The 14,094-nt window shown below is 42.1% G+C and overlaps 1 protein-coding gene across 3 annotated transcripts in view; it reads left to right on the top strand.

Moving 5' to 3' along the window:
- Positions 1 to 5,467: 5,467 nt before the first annotated feature.
- The window catches only part of CTSC (cathepsin C), a 35,609-nt gene continuing 26,982 nt past the window's right edge, over positions 5,468 to 14,094 (top strand). For 2 of the 3 annotated variants that reach the window (XM_080817019.1, XM_080817020.1), the window contains exons 1-2: positions 5,500 to 5,740; positions 7,597 to 7,742. In XM_080817019.1, the coding sequence (XP_080673145.1) occupies positions 5,569 to 5,740; positions 7,597 to 7,742 (318 nt within the window). In that variant the 5' untranslated portion in view covers positions 5,500 to 5,568. Of the gene's footprint in view, positions 5,741 to 7,596; positions 7,743 to 12,622; positions 12,708 to 14,094 lie in introns of all 3 variants that reach the window. The other variant, XM_080817021.1, reaches the window with a different exon arrangement.

The raw sequence follows: 14,094 nt of genomic DNA, 5'->3' as shown, positions 1-14,094 counted from the left end.
GGGAGAAACATTATAGTGCAATCAGCCAACCTGCGCAGCATTCCTAGCAACCCTTTTATTTCAGCAAGGGTAAGCTCTAATTAGCTTGTTTTCATGTACAGAAAGCTAATTACTTACTTCTTATGTCTTCCTTCCTGCATAGGATCCACCCTTTCATAAATTTTATGGAGAGGATAAATGAGTGAATATGGGCCAGGATCTGTCAAAAACTTTGAGGTACAAAAATAATGGAGTCCTGCTATCAAGGAATGTGGATCCTAGTGGAAAAAGCAGACAGTCAGATAATTGAAATGAGTCCTAAACACAGGAACATGGGGTGACACAAGAGGGCATTCTGCCATCTGCCTAGGAGATCAGAAGGACAGAAACTATACTCAGAACATGACAGGACATGACAAGACCTTTAAGCTTGTGGATCAACCCTACTTCCAAACAAAAGGTCCCCACTGTAGGTGCCATGGCTCTGCACTGCTCCATGGCTCTTTTAGAGAGAGCCTGCACAGAGAGCAGCTGGCTGACAGCCTCCCCCTGGAATGACTTCAGGAACCACCTCAGCTTTCCAGTCAAGGCAGACAACTAAAAGCAGCCCAGGTACTAGGGTCTGGCCATGTCTGCCCACGTCAAGCTCATCTCTGCTGTGCTAGCTGGGGATCTCAGAGTTGCATTCCTGAGTCTCTTTCTCCACAACCCTCTTTCCTTCCTTCCTTTCACGGGAGTGAAATCCAAGGCTTTGCCCTCCCATTCCTCTTCCCTCTTTACTTCCACTTTTATGGGCGTTGGTCCCTAATAAATTCTCTTGAGTCTCAGATAATATCCTCCTCATACAATTGTGTGATAATTAAATGACCTAATATATGCGAATTATCTTGGTACAATGTAAAGTCCTACATAAATAAAATGACTAAGATTATTATTATGACTCCCAATGACAGAGGTGTACACGCAACCGAATAACATGCTACAACGATATGTCAAGTTTTTTCTTTTCTATTTCTCTATTTCTAAGATCTTTCATTATTTTAATATGTGTTCCAGAACAGTGGCTTTCAAACTGACGCTCAAGGCAGGGAACTTGGAAATCATGACACTTTTTACTCTTTACCATGAGATATAGATACATTCATGTCCATCATAGTATTAGTCATTCAACAAATATTTGAGAACTTATTGTGTGCCAGAAATTATTCAGGGTGCTAGGATTACAATAGAGAACAAGATTTGGAGCCTATTGTTAATTAAGAGGGATAAGTTTTCTAATAGAAATAAACACACTAATAAATGCAGTCAGATCTTCATAGAGATCTGTATTTATTCATTTTGTTTTCTCAAAACCAGATGAGGCAGATAGGGAACACTATTATGTACATTTTATAGATGAGAAAACCAAGGCACAAAAAGAAGTAAAAATAATTTCCAAGATCAAGCATCTGGTGAAAGGCAGAAGCCAGGCTTCCCTCTCAAGCAGTGTGACTTGAGTCCTTGCCAATGTTTAAACCAGTGATTCGCAACAATAGCTGTATCAGGAACTCTGGAAAGGGGATTGTTAAAGCACAGATTGCTGGGACCTACCCAGACATTTCCTGATTCAGTAGGTTATGAGGTAGGGTCAGGAATTTGCTTTTTTACAAATTCCAAGAAGATGCGGCTGCTGCAGGTCCTATTGGTTCTGAGACCACACTTTGGGAACTACTTCTAAGCAAGGCTGCCTCTCTGTAAACTTACTTGTTATAATGATCTGAGAACCAAATTCTAGTTTGCATAGAAAATCAGTTGGGTTACGGGGCACCGGGGTGACTCAGTTAAGCATCTGCCTTTGGCTTGGTCATGATCCCAGGGTCTTGGGATTGAGCCCTGTGACAGCTCCTTGCTTGGGGGGGGGGGATCTCACTTCTCCTTCTCCCTCTGCCCCTTCCCCTACTTGTGCTCTCTCTCTCCCTTTCTTTCTCTCAAATAAAGTCTTTTAAAAAATTAGTTTTGTATCATATCAGTTCAATACGTGCCAGATTTTCAGGAATGAAACTTCCAGGTAAATCAACAGGAGATTGTACTTTGTTCTGCTGGGACTTGACCAAGTTATCTGGCACTGACACCTGACCAAGAGTTATCCAGCATTGACACCTGACCAAGAGCTATCGAGCACCTGACTAAGAGTTATCCAGCATCGACACCTGACCAAGAGCTATCTAGCATTGAGACTTGACCAAGAGTTATCTAGCATCAACACCTAGGTATGGTAGTTGAATGACCATCTGATGAGATATTTGTGGGGTTTTGTTGTTGTTGGTTTTGTTTTTGTTTTTGTTTTGTGGCAGGGTGCAGAGGGAGAGACAGAAAGAATCTTAAGCAGGTTCCACACCCAGTGCAGAGCCTGATATGGGGCTCAGTCTCACAACCCTGAGATCTGACCTGAGCCAAAATCAAGAGTCTGACACTTAACCGACTGAGCCACCCAGACACCCTTATATTTGTTTTCTAACTCACTGAAATGATTTCTGTTTTCAGAGAAAAGGTACCTGTCATTTTTATCCTGATTCTATAATTTTACATAGAGGCAAAAAACGTATCTGAATATCTTATTCTGTTTTCTAGTATATTGATCCATGGGCATTTTAGATGCTGAAATATGGCTCTGAATTAGAAATTGAATTAAAAATTTGGCATATTTTTCTTTTTTATTAAGTATATAGCTGGCTTATATGTACATTTCATTTCAGAGTAATAAAGATCTCTATAAAATATTTGTTAAAAATTAAAACTTAGGGCTACATCAGTTTGAGAATCACCGATTTTCCTCCCTGCTAATGGAGACAGGGCAATATTTTATTTTGAGGGGGAACAGTTTGGGAATTAGTAGATAAATGGAGATAAACTAATTTTTTTAAAGATTTTATTTATTTATTTGACAGAGAGAGAAATCACAAGTAGGCAGAGAGAGAGAGGGAAGCAGGTTCCCCGCTGAGCAGAGAGCCCGACGCGGGGCTCAATCCCAGGAGCCTGAGATCATGACCTAAGCTGAAGGCAGAGGCTTAACTCACTGAGCCACCCAGGCACCCCGGAGATAAACTAAATTTAAAATCAAGTTACCTGAGGCTTATTTTTGAATCTCAGTAACAGTAATGTGACATTGAAAAAGTTATGATCCCTGGATCTCTGTTTTCCAATATTAAAATGAACCCATTAGACTAAAAGGTCTCCAAAATCCCATTTCAGTTATCATTCATTGAAAAAAGACTATTTAGGGGCACCTGCGTGGCTTAGTTGGTTGAGTGCCTGCCTTCAGCTCAGGTCATGATCCCTGGGCCCTGTGATGATCAAGCGCCATGTCCGGCTCCCTGCTCACTGGGGGGTCTGCTTCTCCTTCTCCCTCTGCCCTTCCCCCTGCTTGTATGCTCTCTCTCTCAAATAAAATTTAAAAAAGAAAAAAGACCATTTAAACCTTCTTCACAATTAGGTATGCTACTTTGATTACAGCTATCAAAGAAAATTACAACGGGACTACTGAACTCTTCAATATTGACAACCTAGTAAAAGTTTTAATGTTTTAACAACAAATAACTTGCTTTCCCAGGGACTTGGAAAGGCGGTGCTACTCTGCCAGTGTATCTCTAAATGTGTTAGCTTAATTACATGATGTCAACTTTGAATCTTAAGTATAGGACTATAAAATCTAAAAGGCCCCACCCCTGCCTTCGCAGTTTGTGCCTGCATTACAGAATATGTCCACTTCCGAGCTTTCAAGAGTGACTCCTCTTGCCAAATTGAAATTGGCTTTCGGGCTTAGAAACCAAGGTAAATATCAGGGAGAAGAACATTTTCCTCTACCCTTCAGAAGTTCTTCTGGCAGGGCTAAGAATTAAACTGACATGGATCAGATTAACAGGAGGAAATAAAATGTGATTTTGTCTGTACGGGAACCCCACATACATGGGGTTCAAAGCCAGAAAGGTGAAATGAGGTATATACGCCAACCTGAGCTAAGGACAGGATAGGGGCCTGGCACCTCAAAGGACAGGTGTAGGATTCACACAACAATAAGAAGAGCAGGTATTTGATAATTAGATGTTTGCCCTACAATACAGATGAGTCAAAAAAAAAAATGTTATCTCTGGTAATAACTCTCATTCTGAGAAAGATCCCCATTTAGATTCTTCTAGGTAGTTAAGGGGCAAACATGCTTCTCTTGACCTTGTAGTCTTAATTACCTCAGCTCAAAACTGCACATGTACAAGGGGCACATTTTGAGAAGACTTGCTCTGAGCCCCTTCACTTAAGTATTTAACACTCCAAGAAAATTTGAGTGTTTTTGCGTTAGGATCTAGGGAGACAAAGGCGAATCGTGTGGAAAATGTGCATATTTACTTGTAACCAGTGTGATGAGGGCAAAATGCATGTGCCCTACAGGGCAGGGACACAGAAAAGTTTGTTTTGTTTATCACTTGCCCTTGATGCTGACACAAGGCCTGACACGCACAATGGGTTTTGTGCGCAAAAGGAGCCCCAACTTCCACCAACAGCCAAGAAAGTCGGAGAAGCTCTCATAGAAAAGGGTGATATTTAAACTAAGCAAAGAAGCACTTGGAAACAGTGCTACCTAATAATTATTGGCAGTCAGACCGGCACACTGGAACCTGCTGGTAAGAGCAGCTCTCTCCCACCAGCTTCCTTCCTCACTCTGGGCAAGTTACTTCCTCTCTCTGAGCCTCCTGCTTTTCATCGTTAGTGGAGAAGGAGTTGAGTCACATAATCTGACATCTTTTGTGCATGTGTGTGCATGTATGTGTTAACCAAATCCTATAAAGTTTGCAGGGGGAAAAAAAAAACGAACACTCAAAAACTGCAAGTTTGCACTACAAATGAATTCTCTTGTGGGTAATAAATAACATTAACAGGAAACTAGACAAAACCAAGCAAAAAAAAAAAAAGATTGTGAAAGTTTTGCTGGAAAACGGAAGGAAGCACAGTTCTCAAACAGCTAGGGTGACTGGGGGTAGCGAGTAAAATTTTTCCCGGGAAGGGGAAAAAAACTGAGTTGGTTGAGGACTAAGTAGAGAAGAAAAGCAAGTAAAAGAAAACCCCACTTATTAGATCTCTCCCTATCTGGGAATTTTTCCACCTTCCGTCTGTTCCCTCCTGCATCCCTAGCCTTACCTTCTTCAGTCTCCCTCCGAGGACCTCTTTCCGATTTTGGTCGCCTCCCGCCCGCACACATTCTCTCTTTTTCTCCACGTACCCCACCCCCCGCCCAGTTACTTTTCAAGAAGCAAAGTCACTGTGGCTCTTAAGTCCTATTTCGAGACGTCCCATGGTCATAGAACGTGTGCCTCGCTTCTCCCCGGGCTCAAGGTCCAGCGGCAGCCAGGTACGGAGGAGCACGTCCTCGGAGGCCTCACCTGCGGGCGGGACTGCTCCCGAGCGCCCCTCCCCCCGCCCCCGGCGCCCCAGACCCCGCCCCCGCCCGCCGCGGGTTTCCGGCAGCTCTGGTTATTTTAAGGCACGCGCGGTCCGGATCGCCTAGCTCTCGGCGGTCCGCCGTCTGTCTCGTCTTTTCCCCTCCGGAGCCCCGCCAGCATGGGTCCCTGTCCCCGCTCACTGCTGGCCGCCCTCCTCCTGGTCCTCTGCGGCGTCGGTACCGCACACGGCGATACACCTGCCAACTGCACCTACCCTGAGCTGCTGGGCACGTGGGTCTTCCAGGTGGGCCCCGTTGGTTCCCAACGCAACGTCAACTGCTTGCTTATGGGTAAGCCGCCGGCGCCCCCGGACTCCCACCCTACCCGCTTTAGCCCGGGACTCCTTCCTTTCCGTCCCCGAGCTCTTCTTTCCGCAGCGCCCACAAGGAGCGCCCCCACCCGGGGCCTTGCCAGTGGGAAGCCGGGTGGACCTAAAGCCCCCTGGGGTGCCCTTTCCTGCTCCAGGACCAAGAAGGCGAAGTTCAGCAGCTGAGAACTTCTCATTTCACGTTTCTTTTGTTGTTACCGGACCTAAACACTTTCTTCAGGAACTTTCCATTCCCCTTGGGGTTTTTTGGTTTGTTTTTTGGATTTTTCTTTTTTTTCGTCTTTTTAGTTTGGAAGAGAGTTGAGACAGTGTAGTCTAATGATCTTCCTGTCCAATCTGAATTTTTAAAAATTTTGCCCATGGAAAATGAGCTCAAACACTGGAAAGCATAGCAAGAAAAGGTTTTGTTGTTGTTTTTTGGGGGGGGGGGGTTGGTGGTATTTTTCCCTTTTCTTTGCTTGTGGGAAAGAGCCCTTATGCCCAGCGTTTTTGATTTACATGTGTGTTGATGCTGCTAGTCCAAGAAAACTTTTGGTAGGAAGCTACATTGTTTCATGTCTTGCAGGGAGATATATAAAAGTTGCCCCCCAACCCGCCCTGTTTCTTTGTTTCCGTTCTTTTTTTGGAAATAACTCTTTAGTCTGTAATTATGTTTGGGAATGCCCAGAGACAAGCACAATGTCTGGCTCGTGGAAAGCTGTCAATAAATACCTAGTGTTAGAACACCACTGGGATATTCCACATCCCCTCAGATAACGTAGCTACACTGAGGACAAAGAATTTAGTGAAGGGAGAAGGAAAAAAGCTATCTCCCTTTCAGAAGAGGCACTCTTGTTCTACGCAAACCCTTACCACCCTGTGGTATGTGCAGAGTAAGTGAATCTGTCTTCTGTGATTTCCTTGTCAGCAGAAGGATGATTGCCAGGTCATTTGTTACTAAAACAGACCTGTTCAACTGTCCAACTCCAGATGACTGTGTGGCATTTCCTAATCCTGGGCATTCCAAACCTTCTGTTTTAAATGTGTAATGTGTAGGTCCAAAGGAGAGGGAGATCAGGATTGGCGCTATTTGGTCACATGCAATCTCCTATTTCAGAGCATAAATCTGAAACTTGGAAAAACCGTCCAAAGTGTGAAACCTCCAGATGGACACAGCAGAACCCTTTCAGGCAGCCTGTGCCTGTATGTCAGACCTTTGACTTCAATCTAATAAAGACACACACAGATCTACACCCCCATTTTCTGAAGTTGAAAGCTTAGTTATCGTCAGCACAAAATATCTTTATAGGATAGATACCTTGCGTTTGCTGAATACTGTGGAAGGATTCAGATTCTGAGGTTCTGAACTAGAGAGCCATTGAGTTGAAAGAGATCCCTTTTCTTCTCTGAAGAAGATAATTTCCTTTGTACTTATAATCTGATAGCTGATCCTTTTATATTTCCTTTTTTTTTTATAGGCATCCTGTATTCAACCCATTTCTGTGTATCATTTTAAACATCCCTTATTTCTCCTTTTCCTTAGTGGACAAATTTCTTCAGTGTTTGGATGTTCTGGGAGGTAAGGGCTGTACTTTCTGGGGTCTCTGCCTGGTCGGCTACTTGACAGCTCTGTTGAGCCCTGAGGCTTGCCTCAGACCCCTGTGGGAGTGTGTAGAGGGAAGCAACAGGATGGAGACTGGTATCTTCACAAGCTAGACTGGTCCAAATCCAGTAGCATGAAAAGAAAGCTGCTTAAAAATAATGGAAATTATAGAGGAGATTTCCCCTCCCATTTGTTGAAGTCCGAATAATTTTCCTGTGTTGTGAATTTTTTTTTAGGACAACCAGAAAAAAAAGTAGTGGTTCATCTTGAGAAGTTGGACACAGTACATGATGATCTTGGCAATACCGGCCATTTCACCATCATTTACAATCAAGGCTTTGAGATTGTGTTGAACGACTACAAGTGGTTTGCCTTTTTTAAGGTTAGTTTTGTTGGAAATGCATTTGTATTTTCAGTGATTTGGTATCTGAAGCTTCTTCTAATCAGACCCTCAGGATTTTGATTTTTAGTTTAAGATAACTGGAAGTGACAGTACTGGGCATCTGGGTGGCTCAAGTCAGTTAAGTGTCCAACTCTTGATCTCCACTCCAGTCTTGATCTCAGGGTCCTGAGTTCAAGCCCTGCACTTGGTCTTGGGATCACGGGGCTGACTGATTCGCTGCTGATTCGCCCAGAGCCACAAGAGCATGTCCTACTGCATAGTGCTAGCCCAGGAAAATACCAATAGTCAAATTCTGATTCTTACTGAATGTGTATAGCTTTCACACCCTCGTAAAGCCCAAGATGGTAAGTTGAACCGTTGTAAAGTCGGGGACTGTTAGAATGTGGTAGATATGTTAATGTGAATAACTCACTTTACTAGGCTGAGACAAACATAGAACTTGAGTTACTCCTAAAGTAAAAGGTAGCCCTGCCAGTGCAGCCTGTTTTCTTCTTTCACTGGGGAGGAAGTCTTGTCCGTTCTTCTGTTCTAACACAGTGCTTCCAATTGCAGACACGCTCTAGGGTAATGTTAGCAGAGTGCTAACTGGTTTAAGTACATTGAGGACACAAACCTGAGACTTGCCATCTCTTACTATAAATAGAGTATAAACAAACACAGACTTTCTCAGGAAGTAGGGTTTACAACCTTTGGAACATCTGCTAAGAGTTAGCCAATTGTAGCGATTCATGGGAAAGTGGGGAAAGAATCTGTTAAAGATGATGAAAAACAAAGCACCAACAAAAACGTAACCTCTAAATGTATTGGGATTTCTTGTGATTTAATCCCTACAATATGGTGTTACATCCAAGCCAACTATTTTTCTTAGAATAATAACTCCCCCTTCCCCCCATGAGAATCTCCCTTTAGCATGAAAAAAGGAAAGCGGGAACAAGAGGAAAAATCATCCCCTCATGCCTGGGTTGGCTGCTCTGATAATGAGCGGGTGGAGCTGATCTGTCTTTCGGACTGTTGAGGGCCAGCTCTTCATTTTAGTGGTTGGAGCTCATGCTTGACCATTTATGAACATTTTACTATCACTCCTGGATACTGTGTATTTAAAAAAAAAAAAAATACATGACAGTACCTGTATGAGTCTTTAAAGTTGTAATACTTTGGTAGTGAGTATAATTCATTGCGAATATAATTCTTGGTCTGCACATTGATGAGCCTAGGGCTCCACAGACTTGTAGGTACTCCGCTGCAGCCCTTTGAGAGTTCTTTGCCTTCATGTTGAGAACCACTTGCCTGTGGAACTGAGGTACAAGGAGGTATTCAAGGCGGTTGTTCACTATATACTCTACCCGCCCTCCCCCCACCCCCAACCCCGTCCTTTTTTGCCTGACACGTACTAGGCAGTTGGTCGAGACTTTGTTTAAAAAATGAAAATGAATCTGTGAAGTAGAATTCAGTTGAGAAAGAGGTTGAATAAAAAATTATTTAAGGGTAGATGGGAATTGTATTTAGGTATAGATGAGTCAATAAAATAGTTTTACCCGTTTGGCTTAGGAAAGTTTTCATTCTTCCTTTCTGTAGAATGGGAGAAACTGTTGGGCAAACTTCTAAAGTCACCACTTAATTTCCTGAGCCATAATTGGAGATAGATACGGACAGTTTCCCTGCATTAGTACTTTAAGTCTGCTCTCAGCTTAAAGAAGAATCCAGAGCTGGTAGGGACAGAGGCAACAGCTGGTGGCTGGATGAGGAATCGGAATACCTCTTTGTGTTTCTCTTTAAATGACAGTGTAAGCAGATTTGGTATTTTTCCATAGCCTTAGAACATAAGTCCTAGGTCAGTAGAGAGCTACTTGATAAAGCCAAATGAGGTTATAAGTGTACTCAGTCAACACTGTTTTAGGCCAGAACCCTACCTAATCACAGGCTCCTGAATGGTGTTCTCTGATTAGGAATAAAAATAGGAAGAATGTTCTTCCATTAACTGATTACAGTGTATTTCTTGAAGTGCCTGTTTGACCAGAATCGTTATCAGAGCTGTTTTCGTGCTGAGAAATCAATCACTCTGACTAGACAATAGTTAGGCCTTATGATAAGATCATAATTTCAATAAACAGAATAGAATATATATAAGATAGTTGGCTGTAAAATTTCTCTTAACCTAATCAAGTAGTTCTAGGTCAACATGTTTTGCAGCATGATAAAATCTATGTGCTTTTAGCAAATCCAGCTGACAGGGTAATGAGGAACTGAATTTTTAAAAAATTTGAGAAAAATGATAGAGTGGAATTGAGTTTATTTTTTTAATATTTTATTTTGAGAAAGAGTACTATTGAAATGCACAAAGCACACGTGGCTTCTTTTACAGACTTAGAAAATGGCTTTGAGAATCAACATTAATTTATTTTTAGAAATGAAGAATTACTGAAGTATAAGCAGAATTTTGTATTTAAAATGTGTCCTGTAAACTACAACATCCTCCATGTAGTCTACCGCTGTTAAAGAAACATCTGACATTTTTGCCATGTCCATCTGTCCTCTTGATTTTGTCCATTGTTAGTCTACACATCAAGTGGATTTCTAGATTGCTCCTTTGACTCATACCAGACCCTACTGCTTGTTTCCTTTTGCCCTCTTCAGATAGCTTTCATTACAGTACACATTTGCATTCGATTGTCTGTTACTGTTGCTACTAGAGTTTGCGGAGCAGGTGCAACTACTGTTGCAACTAGAGTTGGGCAGGGTATTCTGCTGGGCTCCTGGGCCACCTGCTCCCTAGACTACCCTACAACTCAACAGAGCATACAGCTTCCATGTCATTCTCCCTGCATGCCAACTTTGAAACAGTTGTGATACCACTACTATTGGTAGGAATTTGCCTTATTAAAGTTCTCAGGCCTCACTTAGAAGACAGGCATTTTTCATGACTCAAGGTTTGTAAGCTCTTTTCCCATCACCCACCCCCTCCACCTCTCCCACCCCCTCACCGCCCCCCCCCCGCCCCCACCCCCGCCCCCGCCCTAGTTTTACCTGCTTGAGACACCGGGAGTGAAGTCAAGATAATCTTTTTTTTTTTTTTTTTTTTTGCATGTGATTTCAAGCTAGATAAAAGTTTGGAAGGAGATACATCTCCACACTGAAAGTTTTTGGATAGTTTCAGTTTGGTAGGAAGTACTGGGTATATATTCTTAGAAGGTAAGTTTTTCTACTCAACTTCCCACATACATTCAATTATCTGAACGCTTTGTAGGGGGTTACAAACTCAAATGCATTTAGGGCCCACCCAAGCAGGTACCGAAGCATTTGAAATGACCCTAATGTAAAACAGTAAGGAGGAATTAGACCTATGACAAAATGGAAACTTTCTTAGAGGCATTCGTATTCAGTTTTCTTTCAAAATAATGTACTGGCCAAAATAAATGACAGTACTGACTGCAGGTTGTTTTTTAAGAGTACTCAGATTTAATCACTTTACCGTTTGGTCGTAATTCTCAAACCCGGGTACCACTTGAGAATATCTGCAGATTAAAAGCAGCTGACCTCTTTTTTTTTTTTTTTTAAGATTTTATTTACTTGAGAGAGTGAGCAAGAGGGGGAGAGAGAGAGAGAGAAAGCACAGCAGCTAAGAGAGGGACACGGAAGCATACTTCCCACTGAGTAGTGAGCCCGAAGTGGGACTTGATCCCAGGCCTCTGAGATCATGACCTGAGCCAAAGGCAGACACTTAACTGCCTGAGCCACCCAGGTGCCCAAGCCGCAGACCCCTTAAATGAAAACCAAATGTAATGAGACAGGAAGTTTAATTATGGCAACTTGCTGTTGGGTGGATAAATGACTTTTTATTTATTTTTTACTTTTTTCTTTTCTTTTTTTTTTTTAAGATTTTATTTATTTATTTGACAGACAGAGATCACAAGTAGGCAGAGAGGCAGAGAGAGAGAGGAGGAAGCAGGTTCCCTGCTGAGCAGAGAGCCCGATGCAGGGCCCGATCCTGGGACCCTGGGACCATGACCTGAGCCGAAGGCAGAGGCTTTAACCCACTGAGCCACCCAGGCACCCCAATAAATGACTTTTTAATGCTTTTATGTATTTTGTTCACTTTCCACTGTCTATCTAATTGCACAGAGGAAGAAAGTCATATGAAAGATACTAAGTCCCAAAGAACACACTCAGGTTGAATAGACTTTCTAGCCTTTTCCTGCTTCTCATTTCACTTTCTCCAAGACTATAGAAAGAAGCAGTAGAGCAGGAACTGATTTTGTTTTGAAGATTAAGTCACTCAGGGGCTGAAGGTGTGTAGAAAGGAAACTAGACTCATGACTGAAAATTTTATTTTATGACCATCAAGCAAACTTCAAAGATTTTGTTTAGGGCCCACTAAAACTCTAAGCTAAAAAACACTTCTATGGGTGTTCCAAAAGCAGGTTGGTACTGGAAATGAACTGTATGTTGGGAAAGCCATACCAGAGGATTTATAGCCCATTTTGTGTGCTACTGACTTGTCAATTTCCAGTTTGTCTCAATAGCCAGAAGTGTCAATCATGTTTCTACAATTAAAGATTTGGGAATCTTGTCACATTTTTTTCACTCTGCTTTCTGGGTTCATTTTTAAGATCTAATGGTTTAGCTTTCAGAATTACTAGTTTTTCGGGTAATTTATTTTAATATAGATTCAGCATGCTGAGAGCCAGATTTTTTTTTTTTTTTTTTTTTTTAATTTTAACAACTTGTGGTTTACTCTTAAGAGTGTTTCAGTTTAGGGAATGGATGGGAAGTTTAACAGTCCATGCCTAATTTCATTTTCTTTCATGGTGATGCTTAATCTTAACATGATGACTTAGTTTCCCATTGTGAACTCTTCATAGGATGTCACTGATTTTATCAGTCAGTTGTTCATGCAGCTGGGAACTGTGAGGGTACATGATTTGAGACATCTGAGGAACAAACTGGGTGAGCTCTGTTGAAATTTTTAACTTCTTTAAAGCGAGCAATGTTTGTTGATTCATCTGGGTGAGGGAGACTGGAAAGATTAGGGATTTTGCACAGATTCCTTGCTTGAGCCTGCTTATTTGCAACTTCTTACCTGCCTGCACTATTGTATGTGAGCAAGCTTTCACTTTATTCTCTTTGCACACATCAAATTGGTTCTCCCGAGTCTGATACTGCTAACCTAAGCAGACCCGAACCCAAAAAGATCAAGACTCAGTTAAGAAAAGTTCAGCCCAAGGTTGTTTCACTTCTCTGAAGTAGCTGTGCCTCCTGGGGTTGCTCATTTTTTTCCTAAAAGGGCTCAAGAGGGAACCATGGGAGGCTCTGACATTTTAGGTCTGTCTTCTGGTAGAGAGGGCGGCTCTTCCAGAGAAATCCACATACCTGCCGCTCATCCCTGGGAGACTCCCCCATCTTTTTCACACTGGCTCCTGCCCAGAGCATAGACTACTGACTAGGAGGAAGAGGACCTTTTTCACTCTTTACATTCTCCTCATACTTAGAAAAGTTGTTTAAATCATTACTCTCACTGGATCCATAAATTTAGAGGTCTTAACATTTTTATGGGCAAAGGGTGGTTAGAGAGTAAAGTTGATAGGGACTTAACTATTCCTTGCATTTTAACACAACATTATTTCCCCTTTCCTTACCTCCTTTACAATCTCCTAAGTACAGAAGGGGGATATGAAAAAGGGAACTGGGGGCAAGTGTTGGAAGCTCCACAGCTTTACCCTGTATCAGCGTTTTCCAGACTGTTGATGGCCCAGCAGCGGCCCACACATCTGCTAAGTAGGAACTGCTCATCAGTTCTGTTCACTCCATCCTGTGAACCTTGGAAGGTGGTTCCAGGCAGCCACTATGAATGGATCAAAGTGGAAATTAGAGCTGAAATTAATAAGCTTTTTTTTTTTTTTCTGAATTCCTAGTACTTGAATAAGTATAGATGGTGTTGCATCATTTCCTTTATTTCAGAACTTATCAGGATCTTTAATATATTAGATACCAGTTGCTTAGGAAGATAAAATAGGAAACTTTCCCCAAATAAGTTCATCACTTTTTCCTCACAAAAAAATAAGGTCCTCTCATTTTTTGTGCAGTTTACAAAATTCTGTCTTAAAACTCTCACTGTTCCTTCTAATTAGAGGGACACCTCCATTAGACGATACCTCCCCTCCCCCCGAGTAGGTATTTGCTCTATAAACGGGTAAATAGCCTGGTACATGGAAGTACGGATCAAAGCATCCTTAAGCCTCCATGTAGAATTTGAAAGATACATGTGTTAATGCATCTGGGTTGTTAGATTAGCCTGTTTCTTCTAAGTACATTTCAAAATTATATTTCTGCAGTG

This window comes from Martes martes (assembly GCF_963455335.1).
Source record: "Martes martes genome assembly, chromosome: 10".
Classification (NCBI taxonomy): Eukaryota; Metazoa; Chordata; class Mammalia; order Carnivora; family Mustelidae; genus Martes; species Martes martes.
The sequence above is the reverse complement of the archived record's forward strand: the minus strand, read 5'-3'. Positions and strand labels throughout refer to the sequence as shown.